At 43.1% G+C, this 18856-nt stretch overlaps 1 protein-coding gene across 2 annotated transcripts in view; it reads left to right on the forward strand.

Annotated features, from left to right (window-relative positions):
- The first annotated feature begins 116 nt into the window (after positions 1 to 116).
- LOC131462246 (rho guanine nucleotide exchange factor 17-like) overlaps positions 117 to 18856 on the forward strand; it is a 53548-nt gene continuing 34808 nt past the window's right edge. Inside the window, exons 1-2 of one of the 2 annotated variants that reach the window (XM_058633296.1) lie at positions 118 to 404; positions 602 to 5857. In XM_058633296.1, the coding sequence (XP_058489279.1) occupies positions 623 to 5857 (5235 nt within the window). In that variant the 5' untranslated portion in view covers positions 118 to 404; positions 602 to 622. Of the gene's footprint in view, positions 5858 to 18856 lie in introns of both variants that reach the window. The other variant, XM_058633297.1, reaches the window with a different exon arrangement.

The following is an 18856-nucleotide window of genomic DNA, read 5'->3' on the forward strand; positions in this document are numbered from 1 at the left end:
GACAGTATCTGTCTTCTCCAATCAAAGAAGAAATCAGTTTTTCCTCTCAATCCCTGTGGGGGCTATGACAGCCCCTGCATACCCCTATAGTCCCGCCCACCCACTCTGCCCTATCTCAGGCATTAACAAGCAAAAGAAAAACAACAAGTTACGGAAAAACCAAATCATGTCAAAATAAGGAATCCACAAACAGATCTGGGGGAAATAATTGCGAGGAGAGGCCCGTGCATTCACATCCATCCGTGTGTGCTCTTGCTTTGGGCAGAGGTTTAGAAAACGCATGGACAGCAGTAGAAAAGTTATCTTTGTGAACAGGTTGGGAAACTTTTGGCCAAAAGGAAAAAAAAAAAAAAACCTTGGGCTTTTCCTCGTTGCACGGATGTGGTTTCGGGATCCGACAACATGTAAGTTCTGATAACACAGGCGAACTCGCCTACTTTCTATGTGAACACCAGTTTAACCTGCTTTAACTTTGGCAACTTTTATTTTCTTTGAGTTTTTGTTTTGGTTTTCACGGAGGGAGTTGGAACACGGCGCGTGAAGGTGCAGGGATTTACAAACATCCGTGGACTTAAAAATGTGTGCTTGTGATCTCTAACAGAAACAAAAAAGGGCATGAACAATGGCTGGAAGAGAGAGGAACAAAACGCCTGTGTACCGCAGCGTCTCTTTCAAAAAGTTGGGCTCCTGGAGCGCCAACACTAGTGACGACCAGCCACACAAATCAGAGGATTTGGAGGCAGCTGGCGTCGTCGCCCTTCCCCCGGAGCACAGCAAAGCAGAACAGTCTTTGGCGGCGCATACTGTCAGTGTGTCAAGAAAAGTTTCCAAAATCTCTGCCACCGCCGCCGCCGCCGCCAGCCTCCCAACCGCAGAGTCAAAGAGCGGCGGTGTCTCCACTCCTCTCTCCTCCATTTCTCCATCCATCCGCCAGCTTACAGAGAAGTTCAGCAGCAGCAGCAGCAGCATAAGTGGCTCCGCCAGAACGCACGGAGCGTCACCGGGAGACTTTGCAGCAGTGACGCGGGAGTTCAACACTCTTCCCCGGGCCAGGAGCTCCAGGCGAGACGGCTCACTGTCTCGTAAATCTTTTCACGAGGACAGCAGTGGTGCATATTTACAGGACAGTGATACAGCAGCAGCAGCAGCAGCAACAAAGACACCACCAGAGTCTCTCACCGGCAACAGAGTGCAAAAGTTTTACTCCAGCACCGACTCTGTGTCAGGATCAGACTCGGAAAAGAAAAACGACAAAAGGATTGTTGTACGTGTATCAACCAACAGCAGCAGGAGCAGCAGCAGGAGCAGGAGCCCTGGTAAGAGAGATTATAAACATATCGATGTACGTCCCCCTGATGCCAGAAAACCTTTGATCACAGATGTGGAAGAGGATGTTGGCAGCAGAGGGGTTCTTCCACCCTCTAAGTCTCACAGAAGTTATCTTCACAGTGACTTTATTCCCCTGCATTCTGACAAGTGGCCCAGTGTCACCAAGATTAGAAAACTTTTTGATGAGAGACAAAGCAGAGCTGCACAGGAACACAAGGCGGACACTTGTGAGAATTTAAAAGCAATACAAGAGCTCGGCCCCAGTGAGAGTGTTCCCTATTTGGATAGAGGTGACAAACTCTCTCATTGTAGCCCTGCTAATGACGCAGGGAACGTTTCTTTCCATAACAGATGCCAAGCAGAAACACAGAGCAGGGAAAGCACAACTAAGGAGACATGTTGTTGTATGGACTTGAATTCCAAAGCTGGCCAACAGCAATACTCGGTTGATGATGAGGTACTCATAGAGACACAAAGTTCTCATAACAACAAAGTTTCTGGTAGAAAGACTTTTCCCGGCAGCAAAAGTAGCTGTCATAGTTGCACTAGGGGTTGTCACCAGAGTAGATCTTATAGTCCCAGCACTGAGACAGAGGCAGGCTGTAAGACCCCCGGGACGCCAGGGTTGACATCTGACTCCAACCCTGACCTTCAACCCCCTGCTACTTCGTCTTGGAGTAGATCATTGAGCACAGACCACTCCTGCCGCTCCTCCTCTCCTCAGCAGCCGACAGTGAGGGAGAGAAGGGATAGACAGGGGGCCGGGCTGCCCAGGGATAGTTTACATTCCTCACATAGCTCCTCTAGAGCACCAGTCCCCACCTCCTCCTCCCCCTCCCCTGCTCAAGCTCCAGATAAAGCCATTACCTCCTCCTGTACTGTATCTCTCCCCGCTGAGCTAAGAGCCCCACCAAGAGTCGCCTCTCCTCTCAGCTCCCACTGGAGATTTAGTTCTGGAGACGAAGAGGAGGAACACAATAGGAGAAGAAAAGGAGGTGGTTCGAGTGGTCCCTCTGGCTCTGCACTACCTCTCTCTTACAGAGGAGAAAAGTGTGTCACAGAGCGATGTGGCAGCTATTTATCCCACAACAAAAATGGCTGGTGGGGTGCTAAGGGCATTGGCAGGTCTTCTGGCAGTGAGGAGGACAGCCCTGGTTCTTTAGGCCCCCACAGTAGAGAGGCGGTGCGACGACGCTCGCTGAGAAAGAAGAAGAAGGTCATTGGAGCTGTTCAGGCAACAGGCCGTGATGATTATGGTGATCATGATGGCGAATCAGAAGACAGCGACAGTGACATGGCCTTGACAATGGAGCACTTAGAGAGGCCTCACCCGCCAAACACAGGAGGAGAATTTGCATGCGCATTATCTCGGAGCCATTCAGCAAGAGAGCCTATTGGTCGAAGTAACAGAGCCAGGGTGCAGCAATGGGAGCGCATCTCCTCATCTGCGACATCCACGGCCCTGCCTGGTGTATCACGAGTATCAAAAGTCAACATCCCTCCATTTGTGTGCAGTCCTGGTGGTTCACGTTGCAGCAGCCGGTACTCCAGCACTGAAACACTGAAGGAGGAGAGCCATGGACGCTGCACTAACCATGACACAAATGTGATTAATACAAGTGAAGTAGGAGGCAGCACAAGCAGACCTGCATCATTGTCCATGCTTAGTAAAACTTACCATGGAAATTTCACCATGTACCGTTCCCCAAGCTTTGGTCATGGAGATAACTTCTCCCGCACCCCTGCACGAGTGCACTCCAAACTTGTCCCCGTGGTAACGCCCTCGTCTAGTGTAGTTCCCACAGAATGTGCTTTGTCATCAGGGGTAAGTGATAGTGAAACCAAGGCAGTAAAGAAGACAACAGGTGATGGGGTAGATGATAATAAAAACCGAATATCCATGTCCAACCCTGATATCACCTCAGAAACCATGACACTCTTAAGCTTCTTAAAGTCTGACCTTTCTGAGCTCAAGGTCAGGAAACCAAGTGCAGGGGACAGATCTGGGGTTGTGGAGCGATCATCTGTATTTAGGATAGGCTCACGCTCTCATGGTGGGACCCTTCTTTCTTCTGGTCATCGTCCAACACTGAAAGACCTGACTGCCACCCTACGGCGTGCAAAATCCTTCACATATTCAGACAAACCCACCACAGCTGAGAGACGTTACTTGATAGGTGACGCTACAAAGAGAAGCTCCTCTGAGCAGCAGCTAGATATGGATGTTGAGAGGGACGGAGGCAGGGTGTTGGTGTCAGACAGGGAAGTAGAAAGTGATGGGGGGGATTTTGGGAGTGGTAGAAGACAAAGAATGAGAGATTATGGATTTGATGTTGATGATGATGAAGTGATGCCGACTCCATTGCAGGAGAAGTATGCGCAGGAAGCCAGGCAGGTTATCCGAGATATTTGTCAGATGAGTACAAGGGAAGAAGATGATGATGTATTTGAAAGGAGAACTAATAATAGTTTGGAGGATGAATTTTTCCAGGTCCAGAAAACAAGTGAGGTGAAGGAAAAAGCAGAATGGAAGGTTCACAATCAGACAAGGACAGATGAGACCGAGTTGAAACACACAAAAGACAGTGATAAATATGAGAGGGAGAGGGAGAACTGGGAGAGGGGTGAAAGGGGTGGAAAGAGTATACAGTTCGAGAAGCTAAACAGCAGAGGCACAGAGAACAGGGAGAAGGCAAACAGACAGAGCAGAGAGACAGGAGCTTTGCTGAAGGGCGACTCAGAGGAAAGCATGTTTTGCGACCGCTCTCTGGACGAACTTTCAGGTCATGAATCGAGTTTAACAGATGAAGGGATTGTGACAGAGCCAGAGGTAGGTCCAGGTGACCCCTCTGAGAGGTCATTACTTGGGTCAGTAGGGATTAATCTGGGGTCCCGAATGTCTAGGGACGTGCTAGGGCAGCCAGTCACCATATGGAAGCAGTCGGCTCTCCATGAGGTGGAAGGATTTAAACAGAAGGCAGAAGAAACATCAGGAAACAGTGTGTCTCCCTCCTTGCCTCTTTCTGCACATTTGGCTGAGAGTGACCACATCATCATGGACATGGACTCTACTGCTAGTGTCAGCAATGTCAACTCTACCAGTGAGGAGATTAACAATGCAATGTTGCAGGGGTCAGCAGCCACCCTAGGAGGAAGAGGAGGACTTGAAACCCCTGCAACCCCAAGTGCTGTTCGTCGAAGGCGCAAGTTCTCCCCCTCTGGTAATAATAACACAGGCTCCGACTGCAGTAATGGCAGTAATGCAGAGTCAACAATGCTAGCTGTTGGAAATGGGGAGTCCACAGTCTACCGTTCTCTCAGTGACCCCATGCCTCAGCGGTGTTGTTCTGTAGCAGAAGAAGGCAATAACACATTTTCCTCTGTAGACAGCAACCTTTTAGGATCCCTGTCTGTCAAAGGAGGAGGTGGAGGTCTGTCAGAGGTCTCTGATGTGGCCATGGTGTCAGAATACAAGGGCAGTGTGGCCAGTGACTTGTCAGTTTATAGTGATAGCGGACTCCGGGATGATGGCGTTCGTGACTACAGTGGAGTAATTAGGAGCATTGTAGCTGAACCAGGTGCAATGGACAGATTAATGGCAGATGACCATGGCAATGGGAAAGCTCCTAAAAAGAAGTCACTCAGTGACCCTAGTCGTCGGAGTGATGCCAATTTACTTTCCCACAGTGACCCTCAGTTTAAAGGACAGTGCAGCAGTGCTCAACCAATCAGTGAGCTCGACCCACCTGGCCAGATCCCTCCTTCTAGTAGTGAGCCAATCCTGAGTGAGCAGAGAGGGCAGCTGTGGGAGCCAGAAGCTAAACCTGAACATGTATCGCCAACAGAGCAGCATCACCATGCAGTCAAGAAGGCTCGATCTCAGTCAGAGAGCCTCCCCCTCTCTGATCACCATGATGATGAAGATGATTATGTTGTACTCCAAGGAGAGGAGAAGGATGATGAGGTGAGGAAGTTTAACTTTGACCTCCATCTTGCCGAGGCTCTGTCTCCAAGAATGATTCGCCGGCCCTTCAGGAAGCGTCCTAACAGACTGGCTCACTTTTTCCCTCATGAGGACCCATTCGAGCCTTCAGAGCAGAGTTTAGAGGGGCAGGAGTATCAAACTGACCTCACTCCTCCCCTTCCCCAGCTGCGGTCTAAATCCAAAACCAGACCCAAACATGTCCGCAACACCAGCGAACCTGCAACTTTTATCCCCATCTCCCCACCTCCACAACTCCAGTCAATTACTGCAGAGCCTGCAACCTTAAGTAAGCCTTCAGGAGATGAGGCTCCATCTTTGGAAAATGTAACTCAGAAGTACATTCTTGAACTAAGCACCACTGAGAGAGACACTGAAGGCCCAGGGCCTCTTCCACTGCCGAGAGATGGAGCTGAAATTTTGGTGTCGGCTTCAGAGGGGCCTAGTGAGACCAGCGCACAGGAAATTACTGAAGCCGGGGCACAGAAGAAAGGCACAGAGGACACTGCATCTATACCTGCGCCGCAGAGACCCAAGCCCAGAGTGGTAAGCACTGATTTTTTTTCTCCCTTTTTTACCATTACAAGGTGATGTGGTAAATGTTGTCATGTTGCATGTTGTCCTTTGAGGTTGAGTAATTCAGCATCATATTTATCTCTTTCTGCACTATTGTGTACTGTGTCTTTTTGATTTGGGCCCTGTTTCTTAGTGGCAGAAGTAGTGTGAATGTTTTCTGCAAATACACAAGATACAGAAAAGATATTGTTTTGCTGTTTTATCGGCATCAAACGTGGTAAACCTATTTTTGGAGTAGGATTAGATTATAAGAATGGCAGATAGTATACATAATGTTTCCTTGTTCGTTTGGCTTTTTTATGACTCCATGTACACCCACATCATGAGTTTGTTTAATTGCTGGCAATCAGCTCTTGCACGGTTGGTTTCATATGCATTTTGGAGCAGCACTACCTTACATAAGTCATTGAAGTCTGAGCAGTGTTGAACAAACATCAGAGGATGTTATTGGTTGGATTAAACAAAGCTCAGACAAAGGGTGTTGAAGTGGACACAGCAAGTGTGCCTTTTTTCATGTATTTGTTTCATTCAGAGCCACTTGTTTCAGTGCCAGGATTGTAGAGCGAGGATATAATAAACAGTTCACCAAAACTGTGTGTATGAGAAAGAGGGTGATGCTACATTTATGTAGTCATATCCAAACACTGGGAAGCTTTGCTGTTTAATAACAGTGGGAAACTGGCAGGTTGACTTACAACAGGAGGGTTGACTGATGGGTCTGTGTCCAACAATAAGTATCAGGATAATTATACATGGCAGTTAGAATAAATACAGTGCACACACACTTATCTGCAAGGTTTGCTCTTGGATATTATGCGTTTTTTTGCTAGTACAATAGAGCTGTGTGGAATGAACATGTTTGTCCACATGTGTTTCTCTTCATTGTCATACATAAGGCCTCTGGGCACAGACATTAAAAAGGCCTTGGCCAAATCTCCAATAACAGAGCTACACAGCCAGATTGTAACAAAACAGGACTATTTGGTCATTTTGAGATTATGTGTGGTAGTTGTATGTCTCTTTTTGGTCATTTTTTCAGTGTCTGATGGGTTTCTGCTTCATAAACCCCCTCTTGTCAATGAACATTGTTTCCATTGAGGCCCTATATACTCAACATCTCTGTGAACTTTGTCATCCATTGCCAGACTTGCCTTCCCCTTACACATATTGCCTTTACTGCAAAGTTGTAACATGATGGATGTGACTGAATGGCAATTCTCCCCACCTTAACTCTAGACGGTCGCCTGCAGACACAGCATCCAGGGCTTTAGTTGTTAATATAGCATAAGCATTTGGTCCTTGGCTTGATATTGTCTTACTTAGCCGTTTCATTACATTTTTTTTTTTTTTTTTTTTACATTTGCTGTTTACATCTATGGGTTATCAGTTGGTGAATGTTTTACTCTAATGCCCATTGTACTTGTATACTTGTTGCCCTAGTTACAGCAGCAGTAGCTGGTGAGTGACCTCTCAAGGCAGGAAATTAGTTTAGAGAAATAGGAAGTTGTTGTGGTTACTGTAGTGCCTTGTGTCTGTGTTTGTGCACTCCACTGTGTGCAGTTAGTGTTCAATCTGCATGTTTCTGTGTGTGTGTGTGTGCATACTATTTGTCTGGGATATATCAGTGTCTTGCAGAAACATATGGAGCCAGAGTTTCGCCAGCACACTGTATTTAGAGGAGCAGGCCCTGTGCTCTGGTGCACTGTGACTATGACCGAGTGTGTGCGTGTGTGTGATTGGGACTGAATGTAACAAAGACTGTGCCAAGCTAAACTGGGGTGCAGAGAAAGTAATCATGGGATAAAGGAAAGAAAGGAAAAAAAGCGTGAGAGAGGGAAGTTTTCCTTTTCTGGAGTTTTTGGCTCATTTTAAACACATTGTATCAAAACCACCCCTAGATTCATCTCTTTCCCCTTGTCAATTTTGTCTCATCTACTCCTTGTCTCCATCACTTGTCCACATGGTTTGCCAGTTGTGGGGTGTAATTTACAATTCTGAAATACTATATCAGTAAGTTGCATTTTCACTACATACGTTCATCCCATCCCTCTTATTTATATTAATTCACCAGCATTCATCTTTGTTATCTTATTCTACTTTTTATTCTCTCTCTCTCTCTCTCTCTCTTTCTCTCGCTCTGTATGTCTCTGGAACATTGCAGTGAAGTGAGATCATTACATTTGTTTTGGTGTAAGGCAGGCTGCCGAGTCATATGTCAGGTAGAGAGAGAGTAAGAAAGACAGAATTGGAAGGAAACACTTTCTCGCTAAAAAAAAAGAAATTCAGGGATGAAAATAGAGCTGAAGAATGAAACCGGGATGGAAGGAGGGGGAGTGAGGCAAGGAGATGTAAAAGGAGAAGATGGTGGAAAATTGAGATTTGTAATTGAGTTGAGGTGGGTTATAACGTAGCTGGTGAATCTATTTATGTAACAAAGTCTTATTATATAGAGGAGCAACTGTTATTGATTACACAGTACTGTTTCTTCAATGACCCAGTTCTGTCAGTGCCAAGTAAACACTTCTCAGATATGACAGCTCCTTCTTCGCGGCAGCTTACGCAACAGGTTCAAATAAATAGCCCAATACACGCATTGTTTTTTGCATCATTTGTCTTGAATGGGTGTGTGTTGATTTCCCCGCTGTTAAAGCAGTTCTCACTTTAGCACAGCAGGAATGTGGCCAGTCTTTCCTTCTCCTCTTGTTCCATAGCAGTCTGTAACTTCCCAAAGGTCCTGAAGACTCCCAGGGATTCATGTGTGTCATCATTTTATGTATTGAGGGATTTTCTTTCATATATATTTAACCATTAAAAAGAAGCAGCAAGGTTACAGACAACAGTCAGCAGCCATACATGCTATAAAAATGTCAAATAATCAAATAAACAAAGCAATCATAATCAGAGATAACATCTACAGACCGATGTCTGCCTCCAAGTTGTCCAGCATCATCCTAAAAACATCTTAAAGGTTGGTAATTTTTTTGCATCTGTAACACAAAAAAATAAAATGTCTCAACTATATAAGGATATTTTGCCCTCTTAAAACTGAGCTAATGTTAATAAGTAGGTAAAGAATCTGATCATGTGATGACATGAAAGTATTCCTTCATCCTGTCACTCTGTCACATTTGATTGCGTTACTGAGGCGGGTGCAGGATTAGAAATGATGGCACCAGTGCTAATAAGATACAGAGAGAGAGAGGAAATCGGAGAGAAGGAAAGAGACAGTTTGGTTAGTACTCTGCTCTAAATGGATTCGGTCTAAAAGCACTGTGTTTATAGCTTCACATTTATCACCAGCTTTGTTTTATCAGGCCACCCACGTGGAATGAAGTACTTTCCCTTGTAGACGCCACTCTTCTCCAGAAGAAGCAGAGGTAGAGTTGCGCAGATATTGTAGCAGTCAGTAGAAATTGTGACCGAAACCATCAGACTTCCTGTACCTTTAGTGGAGCGGAATGAGCATTTCCAATGAGCACCTTGCCCCTTTGACACATCACAGAACAGGATACAGCGTGGGTGCAGTAGGTTATTTTCGACATGGAAAGGTCACCACAAATTGAGTGAAGTCCATAAAGCAAAGGATGCTAGGAGAGGTAAAAGATAAAAAGAAGATGAGAGGACGAGGGTGTGGTTTGTTCTCTTTAAATGTCACCGTGATGCAGGAGATGAGAAGGAAGAGGTGGGATGAATCCAGATGATCAAAAGGTCACGCTGCAGACACTGAGACAGTTTCTGTTGGTCGATGTGTTTGGCTTCACCTTGTGCTGGTGGAAAGTAGAAACGCTAAATGTTAAATACGCTGAACGATTTGGATTTGTGTACTGAGAGCCATGGTGCCATGGTTTCTGTTCTTGTGTTGATAACCTCCCAAGAGTGTACGGAGAGGAAACTCCTCCTACATCTTGTCCTGCATTCACACATATTTTCTCTCTCTCCGCCTTCCAAATTTCGCTGTACCTTTCCTAATAGCCATTTATCAGTGTGATGCATGTGGACCAGTAGTCCTCATGGAACCCAAAACCTGGTCTTAATAATACAGAAGCTATTTCTGAGGGCTTATAAGGCTAAGATTTGAATTGTTGTCTGCTTAAGTTTAGGGGTAACGCTTTTTTAGGCTGTCCAAATGAATGGAAGTCAATGCTGTGTCCTGAGAAGAGTAGCTGCAGTGCACACACCTGTGTGTGTGAGTGTAGGTGGGATTATTTAAAACATTTGATTTGACAGCATGGACAGTTTGAGAGATAATGATTTTGAGAGCTACCCCAACAATATCCTCTGTATGTGTGGCTTGAGTTACAGCTGGATGTGTTATCTTAGCATCAAGATTGGAAATAGGAGGAAGCTGCTGGCCACATTCTATCTCTCCAGCTCCTTCCTGGGTAAACCAAGAGTCAAAATGCTACAATTCCAGATACAAAATACAGAACTCCCGTTCAATTAAAGGCTCCCCATAAAACATCACATTCAATTGACATGGTTACACACAGCCATGGTACTGAGCTTTCATGAACACACCTGCCAGACCAGGAACGCCTCACCCTGTCTTCATAGCATCAGATTACTACTTTAAATCAAATTTTAATGAAGAAATATAACATTGAGACTTTAATCTGTGTGATGAAATGACAGAATCCACCTTTTGGGAAAAGTTTTTTTATGTATAGTTTTGGCTACTTTGAATTTATAGTTTAGCATTTCTGCTGGGTTTGTGCACAAAAGGGACTTTAAAAAAATGTATGCATGTACCCCCAGACTGACATAGTGTCACTGTAAACAAATCTCACCATGAGACTCCATCTGGTTTCTCACAGCGGGGAAAAACCTCTGTGGGAAAAAAAAAGTTCTGGATTTCCTCGTCCTTGGACAGTGAGAGTTGGAATATGATATAATCTTTAACTTTCCCTTTTAAGGTTAGACCCTATATTCTCTTTATTCCCTGTAGCTCAGCAGTGGAAGGTCATGGCTGTTTTATCATGTGAACAGCAGCTTCTCAGGTCCTTTTGTCTTATTTTGCAAATTTCTTGTCCCAGTCACTCCTCGCCTGACTGTCCCTTTCTTACTCTCTCCTCTTTCACTCTGTGCGGATCCACCCAGTGTAATTACAGAGCAGCTTGCTTATGTAAGGAAAGCCTCCTCTGAAACAGCATTTTTGAGCAGAGCTGCTATTTCAGCTCTTTATTCTGCACATCCAGATTTCTATGAACCACCGGTGTTTGCAGATTTTTTTTTTTTTTGGGAAGACCGTACAAAAGTGGGCGGGCCATCTTGTCGCAGAAAAAAACGTACTACTTTTAATATGCCATATCATGCACTGCAAAGGCAATGACAGCAACAGATTGTACATATTCAGTTCACTGAATCATTTTATTGCACAATGGGGCAAATAAACCTAAACAGCGGATAATGTTTTAACTAACATATATCAGACAACGTTCCTGCGTCACTGCAGCTTCAGAACCGTGGACACGTCACGAAAAACAAACACACAAGCAGCTGTTTGTGAGCTGTCCGATGGTACTGAAGCTGCAATGGCCGTAATGGATTCTGCAGGTGTCCACCCGTTTCAATGGTTCACTTTTAATTAAAAACAGAAGTAGTGAATAAATCATGTTTATATTCATCTCTTTCTAACATTTAGTTTTTGTAAACAACACAAAAATCGAGATGTCTGGGTGGGCCGGCGAGTAATGTGGACGCCCTGGTCCGCCCAGGTCCATTACTGGCTACGCTGGCACTGCTACGATGTGGTGTGTGTGACATCAGTTAGGGGTTCATCTGTTAAACATTGTTTGTTAGTGTGTCATAGTCGGGTAGCTTCGGCAGAATTTCGCTTGCGTCAAACATCTGCGGCCCATGTGACCCCAAAGACGTCTAACGTGAGAATTTCAGTCTTTATTTCGTTAATGATTCACCTCACGTGGGACTGGGCTGTTCTCCTGTATGTGGAGTCATACAGGTTGTGCTTGTATTTGTTTTAAAGAACAATAGAAAATAGAAAAGAAGTGCTGTGAAAATGCCACGAAATAATTGTGGCATGCCTCAAAAATAAGGTCCTACTAATATAAGTCCATTAGTGTTGCCTGTCAGCATTTAAAGCTATCGTTGATATATTGTTCTTTTTCACATAATGATAACCGTCAAGTGTAGCATCTGTAGCCCCCACAATACTCTTTATAAACATGACTAATTGTCGTGTTTGGACCAAACAGATGTGGTGTGGGTAGAGTCACTAACCCACCTGCCTACCTGTGTGGTTTATTGTGGTAATGTTGAATTTATTCATAAAGGTGTCGGTGCAGCTTTCTCTCCTCCGCTGTGTTTCATGCAGTGTGTGTCCGGTGTGTTTTTATGGCAGAGCCTTTAGGCAAGAAAGGGTGTGATGTATCAGTTTCATTGGTTGCAGTGTAGCCTGCTATTGTGGCCTCTCTCCAGATATTTTGTCCATACAGGTTTAATTAATGGCGAGAAGAGGGTTTCAACAGATAACCAGATTCTGGTTCACATCCCAGGATGGGACATTTATCAGACGTTCATCAAGGGCTGGGCTGCCCTTTTGTTTCCTATTTGAACTGGAAAAAAACTATTGGCTAGCCAAAGCTGCTGGGCTTTTGAGAATGAAAGCAAACTTGTTTTACCAAATGGCATTAGCATACATATATTCAAATAAAGTATTATGCATGCATATGCTGGGTTTGTGTGCGCACACACTTCTCTCTATCCCGTGAGCTAAGTGCGATTATCATGAACGCGTTGCCTGCGCCTCTCTAGTCTCTCACACAATGGTACAACTGTGTCATTTATGCACTGCTTAACATAGTTTACAGCGTGGTCGGGCACACACACACACACACACACACACACACACGCTCTCACACACTCACATACAGGATCTAGGCCTTGGTCTGACTGTGGGTTGACTGGACCATTCACTCTTATTCTCTTATTTGTCGTCCGGTCATCGGGAGAATCATGACAGTAGAAATACTCTACTTTTTTCTCCCTTCTCTGTTTCTGTCCTCGTCTCCCTCTCATCCGCTCCCCCGTCCGTCTTATGGCATCACTCCGCCGGTTTGGCTCATGCTCTAGTTGCCAGTTGAGAAACTCTCGTCTAAATGGGAATGAAAGACGCTGGAAAAGTCGCAGTGCTGCTCCTCAGTGGCTTCTTGGATCTCGGATTAAGGCGCAAGGGGAGGAGGAAAATGGGGGTCAGCGAGTTACAGGAGCAGTGGAGGCCAAAGCAGCCTCACAGGCAGGTGGAGTTGGTCCTCTCTGTGTTTGTGTGTCTGTGATGTTCTTAGAATTTTTGCAGTTATAAAGTAACGTTGGTCTATGTTTGCGCGTGCATTTTGACTGTTGAATCAGAAGTGAAGTCCTTTCCATCTTTAACTCTTTGCTGACAGGATTTCTTGAAGACAAAGTTTATAAACCAACAAATTGTATTTTGGTGTGACACATTTGTGTGTACATTATTAATTTCAAATGAGATAAGTGAAGACTAAGACCTTTCACTGCTTCTTGATGTTTATTTTATTTATGTAGACAGTGATCAATATCTCCAGCTACTGTAAATTAAAAAAAAAAAAGTATTACAGGTAGCAGTATCTAAACTAGGAAAATAAAAGTACTTTTCTCTGCTAATTTTCAACTCTAATGGCTAAATTCAGTCAGTCTACAAAAATGAAGTAGTTTATGGAATTTATGGGTTTTAACCAAGCGGACCTGATGGTCACTGTATTTTTCTTGCATCTTCAAGTTCAAGAAGAGTTAGAATTTAGGAAATGCATTCACGTGGGATTTCTCTGCACTGACAATAGCAACATTTGTGGGGTTATTTGTTATAGTCTGTAACCTTAATATTTACTTTAATGTATTGGTTAATGTTAATGGATTCCTTTTTTCTCATGGGAACCGATATAAATATTATGTCTGTGTCACCAGCAGACTAAATATCTGATTAAAAAATATCTTTTATACCCCTTACTTAAATCAGAGAATATACGTTCATTCTTCTTCTTCTTATTATTATTATTATTATTATTATTAGTATTATGCTGATAACCGTTGTATTTGTAACATGTTGTCACTTTAGACGAGTGTTCACAAAACAGAGTCAGCCTGAAAACACGTTGACCTTTCTCTCTGGAAAGAAGTGTAGCATCTGTAGCCCCCACAATACTGTGTATAAACATGACTCATTGTGATAAGTGTGCAAGTGATAAAACTTGGGTGTACCGATGTGTGAATGAGAAGGGAGGAGGTATCTGCGTCGGCGTCTGTCCTTGTGCAATACCATAATCGGTATGCCAGGGCAAATATCAATGTTTGAATTAAGAAATGATGGCGCTCTGAAGTAAAGCATGTGAAGCATGTGAAGCATGTATCACATATCGAATTCTCCATCCCTCTGTTTTTTTCCCCTGTTTTTCTATTTTCTCTGTCTCTCGTCCACTTATCCTGTGTCTCTCCCTCTCTTGTGGCTTGCAGAATGACAGAGACCTGAGTCTTTGGCTCATAGCACGTTTTCAAAAAAGCTTATGCAAACACAGACATACTGTCATCAAAGTGAGTCCGTGGCTCCCAATCAGTTTGGCCTTTGAGCCTTTAAATCTGCGATTCTTCCTCATTGGAATTGTATGTGATTTTCTTTTTCACATTTCTAAGAGCAAAGATTAGAGAAAAGTCAGAGAGCAAACATTTGTGCAACCACATTATGGTGCAATGTTTATTCAGTGTGTGTGTGTGTGTGTGAACGTGACTGTGGGTTTCGGTGAGAATTTGTGATAAGAAGCAATTAAATTTGACTTGAGTCACAATGTCGCACCTGTCAGTTTGCCATGTTTCTCTGCTGTTGTTTGCTTGCAGTGAGTTTATTAAGGTGTCTTTTGGTCGTCATCCTCTCAATGTTAAGAGTTAAAAGAATGAACTGATGGTAAATAAGGTTCAGGACAAAAAAGGCCATGGATTTTGCTTAACATTATTTATTTTAAGAGGCCACATTTTACACCAAGCACCAGTAAAAACCTGCACATTTATTCAGTTGGCCAACCATGTGGCAACAGTGCAATGTGTAAAATCATTCAGATTTACGTCAGGAGCATCATTTATGCAACGACTGTGGCTTTGACCGTGACATAATTCTTGATGCACGACAACTCTTGCTTAGCCAGACTAATCTCCACAGTGCTCTTGAATGATATGGCTGCAACATTCACATCCACATTCAATTCATTCATAGTTGTTTTTTGTTATTGTATTTCTTTAAAACAGTCACAACTGAGACAAAGAAGAAACAAAGAAGTTTCTTTTCTTTGACATCTATTGAGCTGGTGTGTGGATACTTTTGTTGACTTCGGAAAACAGCCATGCACAGAAAACACTGTTTCACTATTCTCTACTACTTTTAACAGTAGTAGAGAATAGACAAGCATCAGAGGAATCAGCTGGGTGCATGGAACTTGCATGTGCTGTATACACCCAAATCAGGCCATACCAAGTTCTTCTTTCTTTTTTTATGAAACTAGAAAGTAGGTTACGTTATCTCTCCAAATGTTGGATTTGCTACAAGGGAAAAACCACACAGTCATTCGGCTTTCCTGTAATCTTTGCCTGTGTAGTTTTAAGTCTTTATATTTTCAACATTTGTTTAAAAAAAGGTCTTGTCTACTTTGTTCCAGTCTTGTATAAAGTACCTAAAAGGGATACTTGAGAAAAGGTACAAGTATCTTACCAGAAAATGACTTTGGTAGAAGTTGAAGTCACTTTTTTATAATATTACTTCAGTAAAAGTCTTAAAGTATATGAAGTTAAAGTATATATTTACTGTACTTAAGTATCAAAAGTAATTTTCTGTAACGAGGAGTAACGAGTTGTCTTTCAAATGGAAGGTTGTGGTACAATTCCTGGCTCTGCTAGTCTATATGTGTCCTTGAGCAAGACACTTAACCCCACGTTGCAGCGTGTCAATGGGTATAAAGATGTGTGAATGGGCAAAACTGTAGTGTAAGGCGGCTCAACAAGAAGAGAAGAGGAAACAAAGTAAGAATTAAAGTAAATGTGTACTTTCTTACATTACAACACTGCTTTGTTCTCCTTACAACTTGTAGACATGTCCAGTCCAAGTATTTCAAACTATTATAAAGCTCCTTTCTGCCATTTGATCTAAACTGGGCAGTGTTGGAGTAGCAAATACTAATGAATGTCAGGGATTAATCTTTCCGACCACAGCCTCTGCGTTTTTGGACTGATCTGGTGCTTGCAAGGCTTGGCAAGGCCATGGAATAGTGAAGTTATAATTCAGTGGCTGAGACTGTATCTGTGTTTAAAATGTGCAAAATGTCTTGATGAACTTTCATCCTGTTCCAGCAGACACACAACGGAAATATGTCACATTTACGTGGATCAGATATGTGATAGCACCAAACCAGGAAGTCATGATCGGATCAACCGTTTATATGAACATCCATCCAAATGACGACACACGGTCATATACCAGCCCTGAGTCTCCTAATGGGCTATATTGGATCAGCGTTCTCAGATTGGCATGTTTACGTGGTATATTTTCATTTCCGATCAGGCTTTTATTCCGGTTACTTGTGTGTGCATGGGCTGGCCTGCTGTCAAACATTAGTCCACGGGTTTGGACTCTTTGCCAAATACAACAGCAGCAGTCACTGTAGCAGTGATGACGGTAAATGATGATTGCCATTTATCTGCAGATTAAAGCAGTGTCTCTGTGTGTGTGTGTGCATGTTTGAAAAGCTCATACAAAGGTTCCATCATCCAGTGACAGCTAGGGGGTTGTGGGTAATCGGTCCGTTTTTTTCCTCTCAAACAATATGGTCCTTCTTCACTCCTCAATAGGTTTCTTATTTCTGAGCAGGCCTCTTGACTTTGTTCCCCCCCTTCAAACATTTTATTCACCAGTTGGCGTTTATGATTGTGTGGTTCTGAAATGTTATTGTGAAACGAGGAATTCTTTAAGGCTTGTGCTCCAGAGTTGCCATTCACATTAAACATCACCAGAGCGCATATTTTCCCCGAAAAATGTCCGACTGGGACTGAATCTTTACTGATCTCCAGGGTAATAAAAAAAAAAAAACTGCAGGATTTTTACCATTTAGGGACCTAAGAAATCTGCCCGTGGCAACATTACAGCGTCCAAAACCAATATCCCAACCGCCACAGGTGCAGAGGGAACACATGCCAGTGTGTCTGACACATTTTTACATGCTCATTATAGCCTTCATTGCCATTTTGTTGCACTGTTTTCATGCCACACGTCTGTTGTATCATCCCACGTAGCTTATTGACATTATTTCTGTGCTGTGAAACGGTTGCAAGGTCGTGAGCGAACGCCGAGCCGACGAAACACTCGATTACAGAGTGATTAGAGACGTCAACTCCCTAAAAATAGCTCACAGTCTGACCTTGAAGGGAGCGATGATTTCAGGGGAGTTGTTTTTCCTTGTTAGTCACGAGGTGAGGTTTGTTTTTGTTGTCAAGGAAATAATTTATTTGCGCTTCCTGTTTTTTCCTGATATCATCTTTTCTTCAACGTCTTCTGTATGAAAATGGACCTTGAACCTCTTTCGACACAAGTCTTAGAAAAAAAACACTCACCCCAAAAACAATGGTTTATCGGTTGATTCCTGAAGCTAAACAACATGATTATTGGTTTATCTCATTTCTGGGATGAAAATTCCAAGAGTTGTGTGTGTTGTACCAAAAGTTGTGTTGAAGTATTTTAGAGCGTCTAAGGTAAATTATCATGTCAGTCAAACACATATGCCGATTTAAGATGTAAGTTGATGTTGTGATGTTCTCATCCAAGACGTTTTTGTCTAGTCTTCTGAATATTTCTTGAATAGCTTAAATCACTTACTGGCTTCGGTGTTTCTGTTGTAAGTAGAGGTGGAGTTTTGCCATTATCAATCCTCAGCATTAGCCGATTACTATTTATTTAATCAAGAGTATTTTTTTAATGTTTATTAGCACAAAGTTTAGTGTTTTGTTTGTCTGTTTTATGTATTTAGAATTTGCTTTTTACATAGTTTTTCATTTGAAATATATTGGAGAAACAGGCCATAATTATTGTTCAATACATGATTATTTAAGTAAAGCAATTTTGCATATCATTTGTTCGTAAACTGTTGCATTTTATCGGGTGGAAGAAAACAAAATCGGCCAAATGTATTGGCTAAAACATCCATCCGCCCATCCATAATTTGTGTGTGTGCAAATAAAACGGATTCTGATTTGTTAAAATGTTAAAAACTAAGATGTTGGCATTGATTCAGAGAAACCTGGCTTTCTTTGCCCATTGATCATTTCTGTTGTGTTCAAAGCAGCTCTGCCGTTATCTAAGTTCAGTTTATTGGGAAAAGAGAGGCTGCTGCAATGTTACAATGTCCCAGTTGAACAGTCGCCTTTTCGTCCAGAATGTGATTTCTTTGGTCGACAATAACTTCTCCTTCGTTCATACAGATGTAAAAAAAAGGCATATTCTTTATATTTGAAAACATACATATTGGCTTTTAATTTGAAAAATGTGCGCCGAGGTGAAAACAGCATGGATCCTGCCTTTTAAGGAGCTACTCTGTCTTATCCTTCTCTCAGGAACCATATAATTGTCTTCATTGAGAGGGCAGGGCAGGAAGTGGGTTTGGGGGAGGCCTTTTTTGACCATCAAACACATGCATGTATGTTTGTCAGAGCAGAAACAGAGAGAAGACAGAGGGAGGACTTTTTTTGAAGTCACCAACACTGCATTTAAGCCTTTTTTTGTGGCTTTAGAAAGATGATGGTCGCCCCCATGTATATTCATTGTCGTCAGGGGCAACTGTGTGTGGGATGGGTGTGTGTGTGTGTGTTGCTGTAGGAATGTGGTGACATCAGAGGGCCTACTTGTTTGAGGGGAAAGAAGAATTAGGGGGAGGAAAGAAAGATGTTTAGGACCATGACATAAAC

This window comes from Solea solea, chromosome 7, assembly GCF_958295425.1.
Source record: "Solea solea chromosome 7, fSolSol10.1, whole genome shotgun sequence".
Taxonomy (NCBI): Eukaryota; Metazoa; Chordata; class Actinopteri; order Pleuronectiformes; family Soleidae; genus Solea; species Solea solea.